This window comes from Watersipora subatra, chromosome 7 (genome assembly GCF_963576615.1).
Source record: "Watersipora subatra chromosome 7, tzWatSuba1.1, whole genome shotgun sequence".
Classification (NCBI taxonomy): Eukaryota; Metazoa; Bryozoa; class Gymnolaemata; order Cheilostomatida; family Watersiporidae; genus Watersipora; species Watersipora subatra.
The window spans coordinates 30,997,676-31,011,646 of NC_088714.1; the positions used below are offsets into that span (position 1 = coordinate 30,997,676).

The 13,971-nt window shown below is 36.0% G+C and overlaps 1 protein-coding gene across 1 annotated transcript in view; it reads left to right on the forward strand.

Moving 5' to 3' along the window:
* The window catches only part of LOC137400667 (ryanodine receptor-like), a 167,140-nt gene that overhangs the window by 88,539 nt on the left and 64,630 nt on the right, over window positions 1–13,971 (forward strand). The window contains 14 exon segments of the mRNA XM_068086999.1: window positions 541–756; window positions 2,409–2,675; window positions 3,181–3,401; window positions 3,769–3,844; window positions 4,590–4,823; window positions 5,933–6,022; window positions 6,740–6,940; window positions 7,287–7,486; window positions 7,911–7,917; window positions 8,196–8,278; window positions 9,967–10,056; window positions 11,838–12,030; window positions 12,724–12,827; window positions 13,050–13,160. Coding sequence (XP_067943100.1) covers window positions 541–756; window positions 2,409–2,675; window positions 3,181–3,401; window positions 3,769–3,844; window positions 4,590–4,823; window positions 5,933–6,022; window positions 6,740–6,940; window positions 7,287–7,486; window positions 7,911–7,917; window positions 8,196–8,278; window positions 9,967–10,056; window positions 11,838–12,030; window positions 12,724–12,827; window positions 13,050–13,160 — 2,093 coding nt within the window.

Consider the following 13,971-nt stretch of genomic DNA (forward strand, 5'->3'; position numbering starts at 1 on the left):
TTCTCTCCGTTTGGTCAGACAAAGCATCAGACTAAGAAAGTGTAATATTTTATTTTTACATTTGTACTAGTATTAAGATGTACCAGTATCATCCATCAAAACTTTGAATACAACGAGCTTCTGCTGCAACAGTAATCTTTTTTTATGCACACACTTCTACGCACTAGTTGTTTATTTTCCCTTTTTAGTTCATTTGAGCTGTACAGAAACACTTTTTTCATGATATGAAGTTTCAAAGTTAGAATGGTAAATTAATGTTTTACATGTTATATAAAATAAGTTTTCTGCGCAAAGAATTTTTATTACCTTGGCAACGCCGGACATTCATCATATATATGTTGAATATTCATGTATATATATACATGTATATATACATACATTTATATGCTGTATATGTATATCAAGATAAGAATAATATATACATATTTATATATTATCTTTGTCTTGTATACTGTGTATCAAACTAATCTCACCTCTACCCTGTACATGCTCTAAGTCAAATGAAACAATTTTGCTTTTACCAAAATGTTTTTTCTCCAGATTGCTGCTGCTCGTGATGCAGCTAGTTGTAACTTCTTATTGGCAATGGCTGATAACCACGGCAAGCCGTACCTCTCTAACTGCAAATATGACTTGTCAAGCATGCCCTCAGAAGATGACGAGGACTACATCGATATGGGATCAGCCATCTTGTGTTTCTACTCCACTTTAGTCGATCTACTTGGACGCTGTGCTCCCAGTGATGAGACCATTAAGGTTGGTTTTGCTATATAATGGCTGAACAAGTCTAATAGACCGTGATTAAAATATTAGTTATTTGAATACAAAGGTATGAAATGTAATGTTATTCATTTATGTAAAAATAATAGCACTACTCGTATTGCTCATAGGCATATTGGTTATTTTATTACTTGCTATCTTGTAGCATTAAACTCTCTTTAAGCAAGACTTTGTTCTATTTACGGTATCGATGATACTGGGAAAATAATGTTGCAACTTTATTCTGCTATTTGGAGAATATCTTAATTACTATAGTTTAAATTGTTTAACGGCTGGCCATTTGTATAAGATGACATCAGCGTGTTTGTGTTTGTTAGAAGTCCATTTGTATCCCTTATGTCTCATTGGCTAGGCTAATTGTGTTAGTAACGAGCACACTTTGAAGTTAGAAAAGTAACCTGAACCAATGAGCTTTGCATTACAATAATAAAATTCTAGTTACATCTAATAAGTGCAGTAGTACAAGTAAAGTATATACTAGGAGCTCAGGTATTATATAACAACAGTAATTCTGTATAATATATTGTGAAGGAGGTATTAACAAGTTAGATGGTTCAGTGTAGCCGCTGAAGATTATGTCTTTAGCATCAGTTTAAGCATCATCATGATAAAACATGGGGCTATGTAACCGTCCTTTATATCATGATAAAACATGGGGCTATGTAACCATCCCTTATAACATGATGAAACATGGAGCTATGTAACCGTTCCTTATAACATGATAAAACATGGGGCTATGTGACTGTCCCTTATATCATGATAAAACATGGGGCTATGTAACTGTCCCTTATAACATGATGAAACATGGAACTATGTAACCGTTCCTTATAACATGATAAAACATTGGGTTATGTAACCGTCCCGTATAACATGATAAAACATTGGGCTATGTAACCGTCCCTTATAACATGATAAAACATGGGGCTATGTAACCGTCCCTTATATCATGATAAAACATGGGGCTATGTAACCGTCCCTTGCAACATGATGAAACATGGAACTATGTAACCGTCCCTTATAACATGATAAAACATTGGGCTATGTAACCGTCCCTTATAACATGATAAAACATTGGGCTATGTAACCATCCCTTATAACATGATAAAACATTGGGCTATGTAACCGTCCCTTATATCATGATAAAACATTGGGCTATGTAACCGTCCTTTATAACATGATGAAACATGGAGCTATGTAACCATTCCTTATAACATGATAAAACATGGGGCTATGTGACTGTCCCTTATATCATGATAAAACATGGGGCTATGTAACTGTCCCTTATAACATGATAAAACATGGGGCTATGTAACCGTCCCGTATAACATGATAAAACATGGAGCTATGTAACCGTCCCTTATAACATGATAAAACATGGGGCTATGTAACCGTCCCTTGCAACATGATGAAACATGGAACTATGTAACCGTCCCTTATAACATGATAAAACATTGGGCTATGTAACCGTCCCTTATAACATGATAAAACATTGGGCTATGTAACCGTCCCTTATAACATGATAAAACATTGGGCTATGTAACCGTCCCTTATATCATGATAAAACATTGGGCTATGTATCCGTCTCTTATAACTTTTACTGAAGGCCTTAACCTTGTTGTTGTCGATAGGCTGGAAGGAGTGACTCAGTCAGAGCCAGATCGATCCTCCGATCTCTCGTCAGCATGGCGGATCTCGAAGGGATTCTATCTCTACACTTTCTCCTTCCCGAGGTCTCTAAGCCGGATGCGGTGCCACCAGGTTTGACTCCTGAACATAAGGCAGCTATGGTGATGTTTTTGGAGAGAGTCTACGGTATTGACAGTCAGGAGATCTTCTTCAGACTGATTGAGAATGGCTTCCTCGCTGACCTGAGAACTTCTACAACTTTGGACACGGTGAGTATAATCTGCACCTTCATACCAATAATTGCCATCTTTTGGTTGAGTTGATTGTCTTCTTTTGATATGTTTGTTAAGGCAAACTACTATCTAAAGGATGTGAAATATTATATACAAAACTTAGACAACCTAGAAGGGTACGTTACGTAGTTTAGATGCCTCAATTTGTATCATGATCGATATAGTAGAAACTCTAAACTTCCTCCACTATTTGAAATAAACCAATCAATGACAACTTGGCAATCACCCAAATGATAATAGCATTTTAAAGCAAAGGTAAAGTTTGTTATAACTTATATAAATCACCGCTAGATTGTATTTGCATTATGAATTTATTTCTGGAAGTCCACCTTGGTGAGAGCTCATTGCAATCGTATTACTGCACTTCCAAAAGAGAATGCTGCCTCAAGATTATGTCAGTTAGCTCAAGGTTAACCAATCAGTGATCTCGAATGTATCTTAGTGCAGTTCCTAACTCGCATAACTTATACAATACTTTCAGAGTGGAATAGCTGAAAGTGACTTTGCACTCGCGCTAAACAGATACTTGTGTGGCTCAGTCCTTCCCCTCCTCACCAAGCACGCGACCTACTTTGAGAATGCTGAGCACAAATCACAGCTTATGGACTCACTCTTGCACACTGTCTACAGACTGAGCAAATGTAGAAGTCTCACTGCTGGACAGTTCCGCACAGTCACGGACTTCCTTGTTGCGCATACGAGGTGAGTTCTGCGATCGGTAGGTTGACGGTGTCTTCAAATAGGAAAAATATAAAGTTATCTGTAAAGTTTCTGAAGGACATTTATTATAATCAGATGAATTTTTGATAAGAAACATGTCTAGAATATAATATAACATAAGAATAAAACTTGAGAGGAACATAGTAAACACTTCATATCTGCTATCTGGCATATCATCCCACAGTTTACATGAGATAAATTACATGTTTCTGTCTCTTAAAGACAAACTGGTTCAGTTATTGTGAAGTTTGTTTGTGAAACTTCCTCTAAACAACCGTACAAAGAAGAACTGCAGGCACCCTATATGACAGCCATTTAAACCTGTGACTTACTTTCATTTCTATTCTAGTAACATGCGACCTATCATGATGATGAAGTTACTGAGCATGCTTACGGTGGATTTGCCTGCTCTTACGGAAAACACGGTTATCTCTCTCCGTATGCTCACCCACCACTACGAGAGATGTACCACTTACTACAGCAGCGGCCACCCAGAATATGGAGTTGCTGGTGATGAGGAAAAGAAGCTGACTATGATCCTGTTTACAAAACTGTTTGATGCCCTGGCTCAGAGAGTATGTACTAGCAGCCGTAAAGGGCACTAACAGTTGTAGAGTGAAGGGTACTAATAGCTGTAAAGGCAGCTTTAGTCGGTCTTTTTAGATTCTTAAGTTTTAAGCGTCAAATTTTATCTGCTATGAAGGAAAAACTTTTCGAAGCAATATTTTACAACTCTGTGAGATTGAACCGTGCAGTGAATCTTGCTTGCTCAATACTTTTAGGCGAGAATATGCTTTTGTTACTTATATGCCTGGTCGCCTTTTTGTTCGCAGCACATTTTATAATGCTAAGCAAAAGGGAATAAACTTATCCCATTAAATAATAGTTTCAAGTCCTCCATGTAAAAACTTTTGTTTCTGCATTTATGACACCACTTGGCAATACCTTTCCATTTATTCATATATTTTGTTGTGGCACCATACGTAAAACATATTTTTTATGAAAATTATTATGGACTGTCCAATAAAAGTCTAAAATATTGTAAACTTGTGTAGTCATCAAACGGCTTTTGATTGTATTTAAATGATAGCTGGAATTTTACACCAAGTCAGACTGTACCAAGCAGTGAGATAAAACATATTGAACTACTAATAAATATTTAAATTGCAGTCCTATGAGCCAGAGCTGTTCTCGAGGGCGCTGCCGTGCTTGGCAGCTATAGGCTGTGCTCTGTCCCCAGACTGCTCTGTAACCGGCAACACTGAGGATCTTCAGAGCCCACACGCTGATGAGTCTTTTATACCAAGGCCAACTGAGACAAAAAAGGTGCCATTACCCGCTAATATAGGCTCTACTCTGGAGCGATTTGCTGAGCACTACCACGATGTCTGGTGCTCTCAAATGGTGAGCCCTCTTTTTCATTTTTTGCTTATGATTATGACTTGCTTGCTTTTTTGGTTTGCAGATTAAATCAGTAAAACTATTTCTCTCTCTCTCTCCAGTTGTTGACACATGCATGAATTTTTCAGTGTAGTCAATGTTATTATTTGCCATGCAAGGTAAACAACTGAACAGAAATAGTCAAATTTTGACTAAATGGTCAGCTTTTATTTTGCTGATCAATTTGATGCATGACTTACAATTGTGAACTACACATTATAACAGCATTCATACGCAGCTGCTATTTCTACCATGTTTTTGTTCAATGGTATATCAGGTCAATGTCTAATCCATCTTGTTCTCTATGGGAATTCTTCAATGTTTTAGTAGACACTAGTTTTTGGATTACTGATAGGCATGCAATCATTGAGTAGGTTGGTGCTATTTTTAATTCAATAGTAATTTTATGCTCAGATTTGTCACTGGTTGGAATATTGTTTTTATAAATCCTGTCAAGTTACTAGAAAGTAATAATGGAAAATGATTCTGCTCATTTTTAGGCAAAATTAAAAGAGAATTTACATATATGCAATATATATATAATATGAGTAATGGGAAAAATACTTAGCTAGAAGTCACTACAAATCTGTTTCGCGCAACTGCTCATCAAGTGGTGGTTGGTGAAAAGTGTGGTTACATGAAACAGATTTCTAATGACTTCTAGCTAAGTGGTTTCCACTCACCCATGCTACTATTATTTTACTCCATGGAAATTTATTTTCCTTGTAGAGCTCTCTTTATAGTCAACATTTTAGTAATACTGACTGTATATGTGTATGTACAGGTATACATGTCTATGTACACTGTATATATAGTCACTTGTTAGCTTCTTCTGTATCTTTGTTTTGAACAGCATGAAACAGATCAAATTCATCAACAAACTGATTTAAACATTCACTATGATGACCACATACAGTACGCCTTGCATAAAATTAGTCAGCTCTACTCTTGATGTTGAGAGTTGCTTTATCAAACGAGATATTTTACAGTTCTGTATATATTCTATATGTACTACTAGACCTTATCAGTTTAGTTGAGTAAGTTAATTTTCCTAACTGCTATTGTGCATACAGCTGAATGACAACTGGCAGTACGGCGAATACTATGATGAAGATGAGCGTCTGCACCCGAGCCTCCTCGAATTTGTCAATTTAAGAACTAAGGTAAGATATAATTTATTTCTCATCGTTGTCTTTGCTGTTTGTTAAAAGTTACATGGAATTTGGGATTATCTGTATTTCAATCGAAATCTGACTCTGAATTAAAGTTCATTCAATAAAAATATGTTATAATTTTGTCTTGCTTGTTGCTTTTGTAACTACATTAGACTTTATGGTCCTATCCGTTTACTCAGCTAACTCTCTGCACCCAGAGTATTGGGTATTTTAAAAACATATTTGCAAATGCTATATAGTTTCTTTGGTGTTATTCAAGACGAGCAGCATTTTTGTGAGGCTGCTATGAAAAGATGACTAAATGTTTTATTTCAATGTACTATTAGTTAATGCCCTCTACAGAGATCTTAGGTTGATTTACTGCTCACTAGCTGCAAGCCTGGCAATGTCCGGGAATTTCTTTACTTTGGATTAAACAGCCGGGCGTTTGAGAGACTGGTTCTTAGGAACCAGATGGAGTTTGGAAATCAAATATTTTTGCGACTCGGCGGAAGGGGCGAAGCATATGCTTGTTAAGTTTGAATGAAATTGGGCAAACAATGTGGAAACACAGAGCATTTATGCTGACTAACAGACACCACGCACATGCACGCACGCGCAGACGCAAAGACAAAGAGAGCATTATTAATGTAGATATCTTTGTTAGGATGCAGTGAAGAAGCGTTTAAAGCCTTTTTGTAATTTTTCACTTTTAAATGTTTACAGGAACAGCGCAAGTTGATAGAGCCAGCTGAGGAGGCTGTAAAAGTACTGGTTGTTTGGGGGTGGAATGTTTCTTACTCAAACCCTGGAAGTCGTGGAGGACAGATGGGGAAGCCAACTTTAGTCAACATGGGCAACAGTCAGAATAGCTATAGTCCGGCGCCTATCGACTTGAAAAACGTCGCACTCTCTCGTGATATGATGGTAAGTGAATCATAAAAGATTTGGCATCAGCGTCTTTTCATAATATCCTGGCTTGTTCTTCCTATATGGACATGCAAGTCATTCTTTTCGCCTGTATCAATCACACGCTGGTTCATCGCCGATAGAGGTGATTTGTAAAATTTTTATTGAAAAAAATTAAGTAACTTACTTTTTACCGTGTGTTAATAAATAGTTTTATTTCAACAGCGTGTGTAAGTGAGCATTCGCTGTAATCTCTTGGTGGTAGGTGATGACCATCTCTTATGGCATGGCTGAAGGCATTCTTATGGTATCTTCTGCCTCTATACTTACATGTTAGTTATTGAGTTGGTCCTTATTTATCCAGAATCTTGTGGACAAGGTCTCGGAGCATCAGCATTACGTGTGGGCAAAGAAAAAACGGATTCAACTGGACAATGTAGGGGGAGGTATCCACCCCCTTCTTGTTTCCTATGACATGCTCACCGTAGCTGAAAAAGATAACTACAGAAAACACATTACAGAGCTTTTTAAGTTCTTACAGACCAATGGCTTCAGGATAACGAAGTAAGTAAGAATAGATACCTTAGCTGCAAATCTTGTTCTTTTGGTTTTTTCTCATCCCTCTCACTTCCATTTTCAGGACTGTTTTGGTTTCTGTATAAATTAGTACTCGTATGCGCTGACTTGGAACTCATAAAATCACAAGTATTGGAATGGAAGTAAATGAACGGTGCTCATTAGACGCTGGAGTATTCTGATCATTTGTACTAGTTTACTGATTTCAATGTCGTTCAGTCTCTGGTTAATTTTATAGATCAAATGTTTTATGACATAGATGAAATCACAAATTCTAATACAAGTTATCAAATATATAACACTATAATGGATACTGCTAGGTATAGTGTTCTTATTCCACAAATCCTTTGCTGTTCTTTCGTTTCACTTCATGGAATACTAGTTTGCATGTTCTGTCATTTTTCCCTTATAGATATTGTGTTTGCCTCTAACTGCTAAAACCCTTCCATTAAATTTGATTTGCTAAAACCAAATGTGGCTACACCCTAGGAAGAGTTTTGGCAGGGGTGTACATGTGAACCTGTAGTAACTTTGTTTCTTTATGCTTTCGCAACCCTATCAACGACTCCAGCCAGACCCATCATCTCCAACATCGTCAGCGATAACCTAAATGTTCACCCTGTAGTTAATCATAAATTTAGTTTCGGTACATGTAAATGTTTCTGTTGATGTTGGGTCTGGTACACGGTGGTGAAAGATTGTGCCCTTCCTTCACGGCTGCTTGGTTGATCGGAATCACTGGTTGTACTTGGGTGGAAACCTCTACCTGGTAGCCTTTCTGTAAGTATTGTACGACTGCACTCTTTATCTGCCCTAGTTCTATATTTACTCTGCCCTAGTTCTATATTTATCTGCCGTAGTTCTATATTTATCTGCCCTAGTTCTATATTTATCTGCCCTAGTTCTATATTTATCTGCCCTAGTTCTATATTTATCTGCCCTAGTTCTATATTTATCTGCACTAGTTCTATATTTATCTGCCCTAGTTCTATATTTATCTACACTAGTTCTATATTTATCTGCCCTAGTTCTATATTTACCTGCCTTAGTTCTATATTTACCTGCCTTATTTCTATATTTATCTGCCCTAGTTCTATATTTATCTGCCCTAGTTCTATATTTATCTACACTAGTTCTATATTTATCTACACTAGTTCTATATTTATCTGCCCTAGTTCTATATTTACCTGCCTTATATCTATATTTATCTGCCCTAGTTCTATATTTATCTGCTACTGAAATTATAGGCTCAAAAATCCATCACGATGCTAGCTTATTTCACATCAGTTTTCATTTTCATTTCCTATGTTATTTGCAGCCCAAAGAATTGAATTATTGTACTTTTCGGACTATAAACCGCACCTCTCTATAAGCCGCATCTGCCTTATTTTTCCAAAAAACGATAATAAAAAAATTCATAGGCCACACCTTTGTATAGGCTGCAGAACTCAGGACGGTGCTTTTTAACACGGCAGCAACTTTGCTGTTTAAGACGGAACAGTGCCTAACAGCACTGTATCGTATTAACCGACGTTTTTTAACCTAGTGCCCAATGGAACAGTACCGTTAGGCATTGTTTCGTTTTTTCTTTCACCGCTGGAGGCGCACAAACCAGAGATTCTGGTTAATGCGCGCTAGCAGTGAAAGAAAAAGCCACAGAATAGCCGCACCCTTATATAAGCCACATGGCTCAAATCATCAGAAAAAAAGTAGCGGCTAATAGTCCGAAAAGTACTGTAATAGCATATAAGGAAGGTTAATAGTGGCTGAGTGATCTAAAATAGCCTATCAAATACTCTTTATCAAATACTCGATAAATACAAAGATATTTATCTTACCAATATTTAAGTGGTTATCAATGTATCCGTTTTGTTGCAATTGTAATTTTAATGTCAACTTGTTTGGAATATAAAATGCCATCCTTTCTTAATATGGAAGTTATTATTCTTAAATGGTATCAGCAATTAAATTTAAAATTGTTGCAAATTTAAATTGAACTAGATAGCCAACTAACTTTAGAACAGTAGCATATTAATTGATATCAGTTTTGCTTATAGTTATAATACATATAGTTTGGATGTAACTCAGAGATGAACTTGCTGTTATTAAACAGAAATTCATAACAGATGATCCTTGAAACATACACTGCATTTAAAACATTAGCTTCAAAGCCCTTAGCAAAAACCTACATCAATATATATGTACTCAGGAGTAACTTACTTTCTAAGTATTAAGCTAAAAGAGAATACATCTATTAATTGTGTGATGCCTAAGGTGTAACACTAAGGCAAAACTTTCGTGTTTATAGATCTTCTCATAGCGAATAGCAGAGTTTCTGTTCCCTTATATTTGCGTGTTGTGTTTTGCACTGCATGTCTTTCTCTGTGTTACAACCGTGTGCACTCAGTATGGCTTTTGTAAGAAGCTCATTGCTGCTGCCTCATTACATTGAAATATGTGTTCTCTAGCACTGGTGGTGCGAGAGGTGCTTCACCTGTGAGGAAGAACCAGTCATTCCGATCTCCTCGGCCAACTGCTGACACACAAACTAATTCTAGGTACGTAGTTATGCATTTATCATTTCATATATGGATGTGTTAAGGTTACAAATAGATGATTCTAGCTACATAGTTATGTATTGATCATTGCATATATGGATGCGTTAAGGTTACAAATAGATGGTTCTAGCTACATAGTTATGTATTGATCATTGCATATATGGATGCGTTAAAGTTACAAATAGATGATTCTAGTTACATAGTTATGTATTGATCATTTCATTCTATTTCAGACTATTTATTCAATTTTAATGGCTAACTGTTGCTTTTTTCCCCTTTTTTTGTTTTACTATTGTTGTATGGCCTAATTTAAAAAACATTTTCATTTGTGAAATGAAATTATTGCCAATAAAGTACTATATTTCATATATGGATGCTTTAAGGTTGTTACAAATGGATGATTTAGGAAAAGTTGATGCGCTCACACAGCATGAGGTGCGACTGATTAGACTTTTTTATTTATAATTCTACACAAACATTAAAGATTTGGTATTCCAAATGTGCCAATGATTATGCGTTCGTGTTACTGAGAATTTACATGCATTTAAGAAAAACTTTTTGTTGATTCAGTTTGTGGTGGTAAGAATCGCTTGGCTTCATTATAAATTGGTGTTGTGTCTGGTAGGCTGACTTACTAGTACATAAATGGTTGAAGCTTTTATTTAGTAATATAAGTAGTGTAGGAATATGCTTACAAAATGTGCGTTTGCAAGAATATGTCTGTAGACCGTCTTGTTTTAACCAAGATAACAGCTAATCAAACCTGCTAAGAATTAAATATTAAAGCTGTCTAATCTCACCCAGCCCACTGATCAGCTTCAGGATGACAGGGTATTCTATGTGTTATTATGGTGTCAACTTATAACCTGGTCACACGTGCCGACAAAATGCCTATCTTATGTGGGTTATAAATATTCGCTGTGACTACACACACTGATTAAATGCTGCATCGTGTTGACAAATAGATCAACCAATGAGAATTGACCTCAGTCGTTTGAAGGCTATGAAAATCCTTGCTGCAACATTTATTATTTAATACGAATCTGTAACGATTTGTGCTTGCAATAACATTTCTACAGTTACAGTGATGTGCAAATTACACCGAACACCTTAGTTGAAAAACTAAAATCCTCATTTAGAACACTGTTACTCATTGTGAATTTAGTCAATAGCTATAAATTATATATTAAATTAATCCTCATTTTGTCCCGATTTTAAATATGTAAACCAAATAGCTGTAAAATTATGTTTCAGGGGATCATGTAGACTGAATTCTGAACATTTCCTTATTTTCATGGTTGAAGACAACAATCTGCACAGATATGATCACATACATATTTACTAGTTTATTTCAAGCCATAAATCGTATATAAGCAAATAAAAATTTATGAACAGTTCCAATTTACACTACTCTGACTTTCACAGGAGAATAAATATCCTTGGCCATACATAACCTGTTGTGTGTGATGCCTGGTTGTCATCGCCGCTCGAAAGTGCCTCTACCATGAAACCACATGGTCTCGGAATGAAATGGAATTGAGATTATGCTCATCAGAATCAACTAGTTCAGCTAAATCCAGTTGTGTTAGTTTATCTCTACTAATTTAGGCTGATCTGTTCATTTCGGCACGATGTGTTGGCGACACATTTGGAAGGAATTGGCTATGTACATGATAGATTCTTTCAGTGTGTATTTCAGGCTCTTAGAGCAAAGCAAGAAGTGCTTGCATTTAGGTGTCATGATCCAAGCTGTTTAAAATCCTCCAGTACTATTTATGCAGAGCCGCAAGATCAGAAGATGAAGAGATGGGTGCTCCAAACACTGAGAAGAGGTTTGCCTATACCCTGCTAGAGAAGCTACTGGAGTATGTAGACAAAGCAGCCCATAACATGGTTGTCATACAGTCCAGCAAGCACTTCACCAAGACTGACAGTTTCAATGACCAGAATGAAGAGATCAAGTTTTTTGGAAAGGTGCATTTACTCTACCGCCAGTAATGTTGTGTTATGCTTAGCATTACTAAATGTTTTGATGTTGTGTTCTGTTGATAACAAGGGTGCAATAAGATCTTCAATCAGGGTGTATCTTCAATCTTATAACAAGAGCAGCAAATGCGAGTTACATCGATAAACTTTTTGTCAGCAAAATTAGTTTATTTTTTGAGTGAAAAATTTCCTCTGCTGGCTATCAACTTTTGTGATACAAACTATAGTTGTATTTTTGTGAAACAATTTTATTTATCAGTTTAATAACTCTTGAGAGGAGATCTAAACTAATCTGTGATTCAAACCTGAGTGTAACCTTTCAAGTCTATCCCATCATGTGTAATAGCCAGCTCTTGCATTGACATTCACTGAACAATTAGTGCTAAAACTTACTTTCTAGAATATTACAATATTTGAAACAAAATATGATCATTGCTGCAACACAGGTTCTGGTAACTGCCCCTAATCCTGGTTCTGGTAATCTAGCTGCTGTTTTGGCACCTGTCAGTCATCTAACCCTTTTTTACCCCTTTCTATTATTGTATTTAGGTTATTATATTTATATTATAATATTTATATTATTATGTTTATATTATTATGTTTATATTATATTATTTTTATTATTATAACACATTACTCCTTTCTACTTTGGACTTATTTAGCTCAGTGTTGCTGTTTTAGGTCGTGCTTTTACTCATGAACAAGTACTTTGCTGCTCACCAGTCATATTTCATGGGCATTGGAGCCACAGCCGCTTCTATCAAGGAAAAGGAAATGGTTGCCTCGTACGTTTGCATATCATATCCTTTTGCAGATTTTATTTTCCGCTCATTGCAACATCATAGAATGGATGATACTAATACTTATTGCAGGAACAGAGCCAAGGTGGCTCTCAGTGTATCAGAGAGACAAAGCCATTTAGAAACGTTTTCAGAAATGTATGTGATGCCTATTCTTGAGCTCTTTTCATACATTTGGTTGAACAATGTCTTTTAATTTTATTTCAGGCTATTCTGTAAGCTCTCGTCAGTCCTACGACAGAAACTTTACGCATTTGGCTCCGACATACACATCACTGTTCAGTGCCTTGTTTGTATCTGCCAGGCCGTAGACGCCAGGTATTTTGTTATTTCTGCTATTCCTGGAGTGTTTGGCTGTTAGGCTTTCTTTGATTAGTTGCATTCATGTTTTTATTAATGTTAATTTGTTTAGTATTGCGCAGATAATGTTTTCAGATGTAGTACCATGACTCTAATGTATTAGATATACATTAACTAGCCGAATGCCCGGCGTTGCACGGATAATAGAATAATACCTGATCAATTTGAGTAACTTACCTGGATACCTAGATCTTCACTAAATGTTTTACTAAAATGATACTCGTGTTTTGGGCCAGCTTAACAATTGTTAATGCGTAAGTCAACAGTGCTAGTTCTAACCCCAAGCAAGCGCTTTAAGTGTGCGTAGTATCTTAACCAATGTAATGACTATTTTCCATTTGTATTTCGTGTAGCTTAATGGTTACGTTTGCTGCTGCTAGATCTGGAGGTCACGAGATCAAATTTAGTGCCGGGTAAATTTTTCATTACTTGATTTTAATTGCTATACCTGGACAGAAGGGTATACCAAGAAAAACAAAAACTGATATTTATACATATAGATAAAATATACAAATGGATAAATGTATATGATAACATGGAAAATTCAATCATAAAATAATAATAATAATGATTTAACTTTATGAATTCAATTGAATCGCTAGCACAACTTATATTGCAGTTCTTTTGATATTTGAGTAGACTGTTTTGCTATCTACATGTACATATAAATACTGAAATCATTGCATAAAAAGTTTGTGCTTTTTGATCTCTGATTTGAAGGCAATACCTGTGTGAGTATAGACAGTCTAGACAACTATTGTTAGGGTTA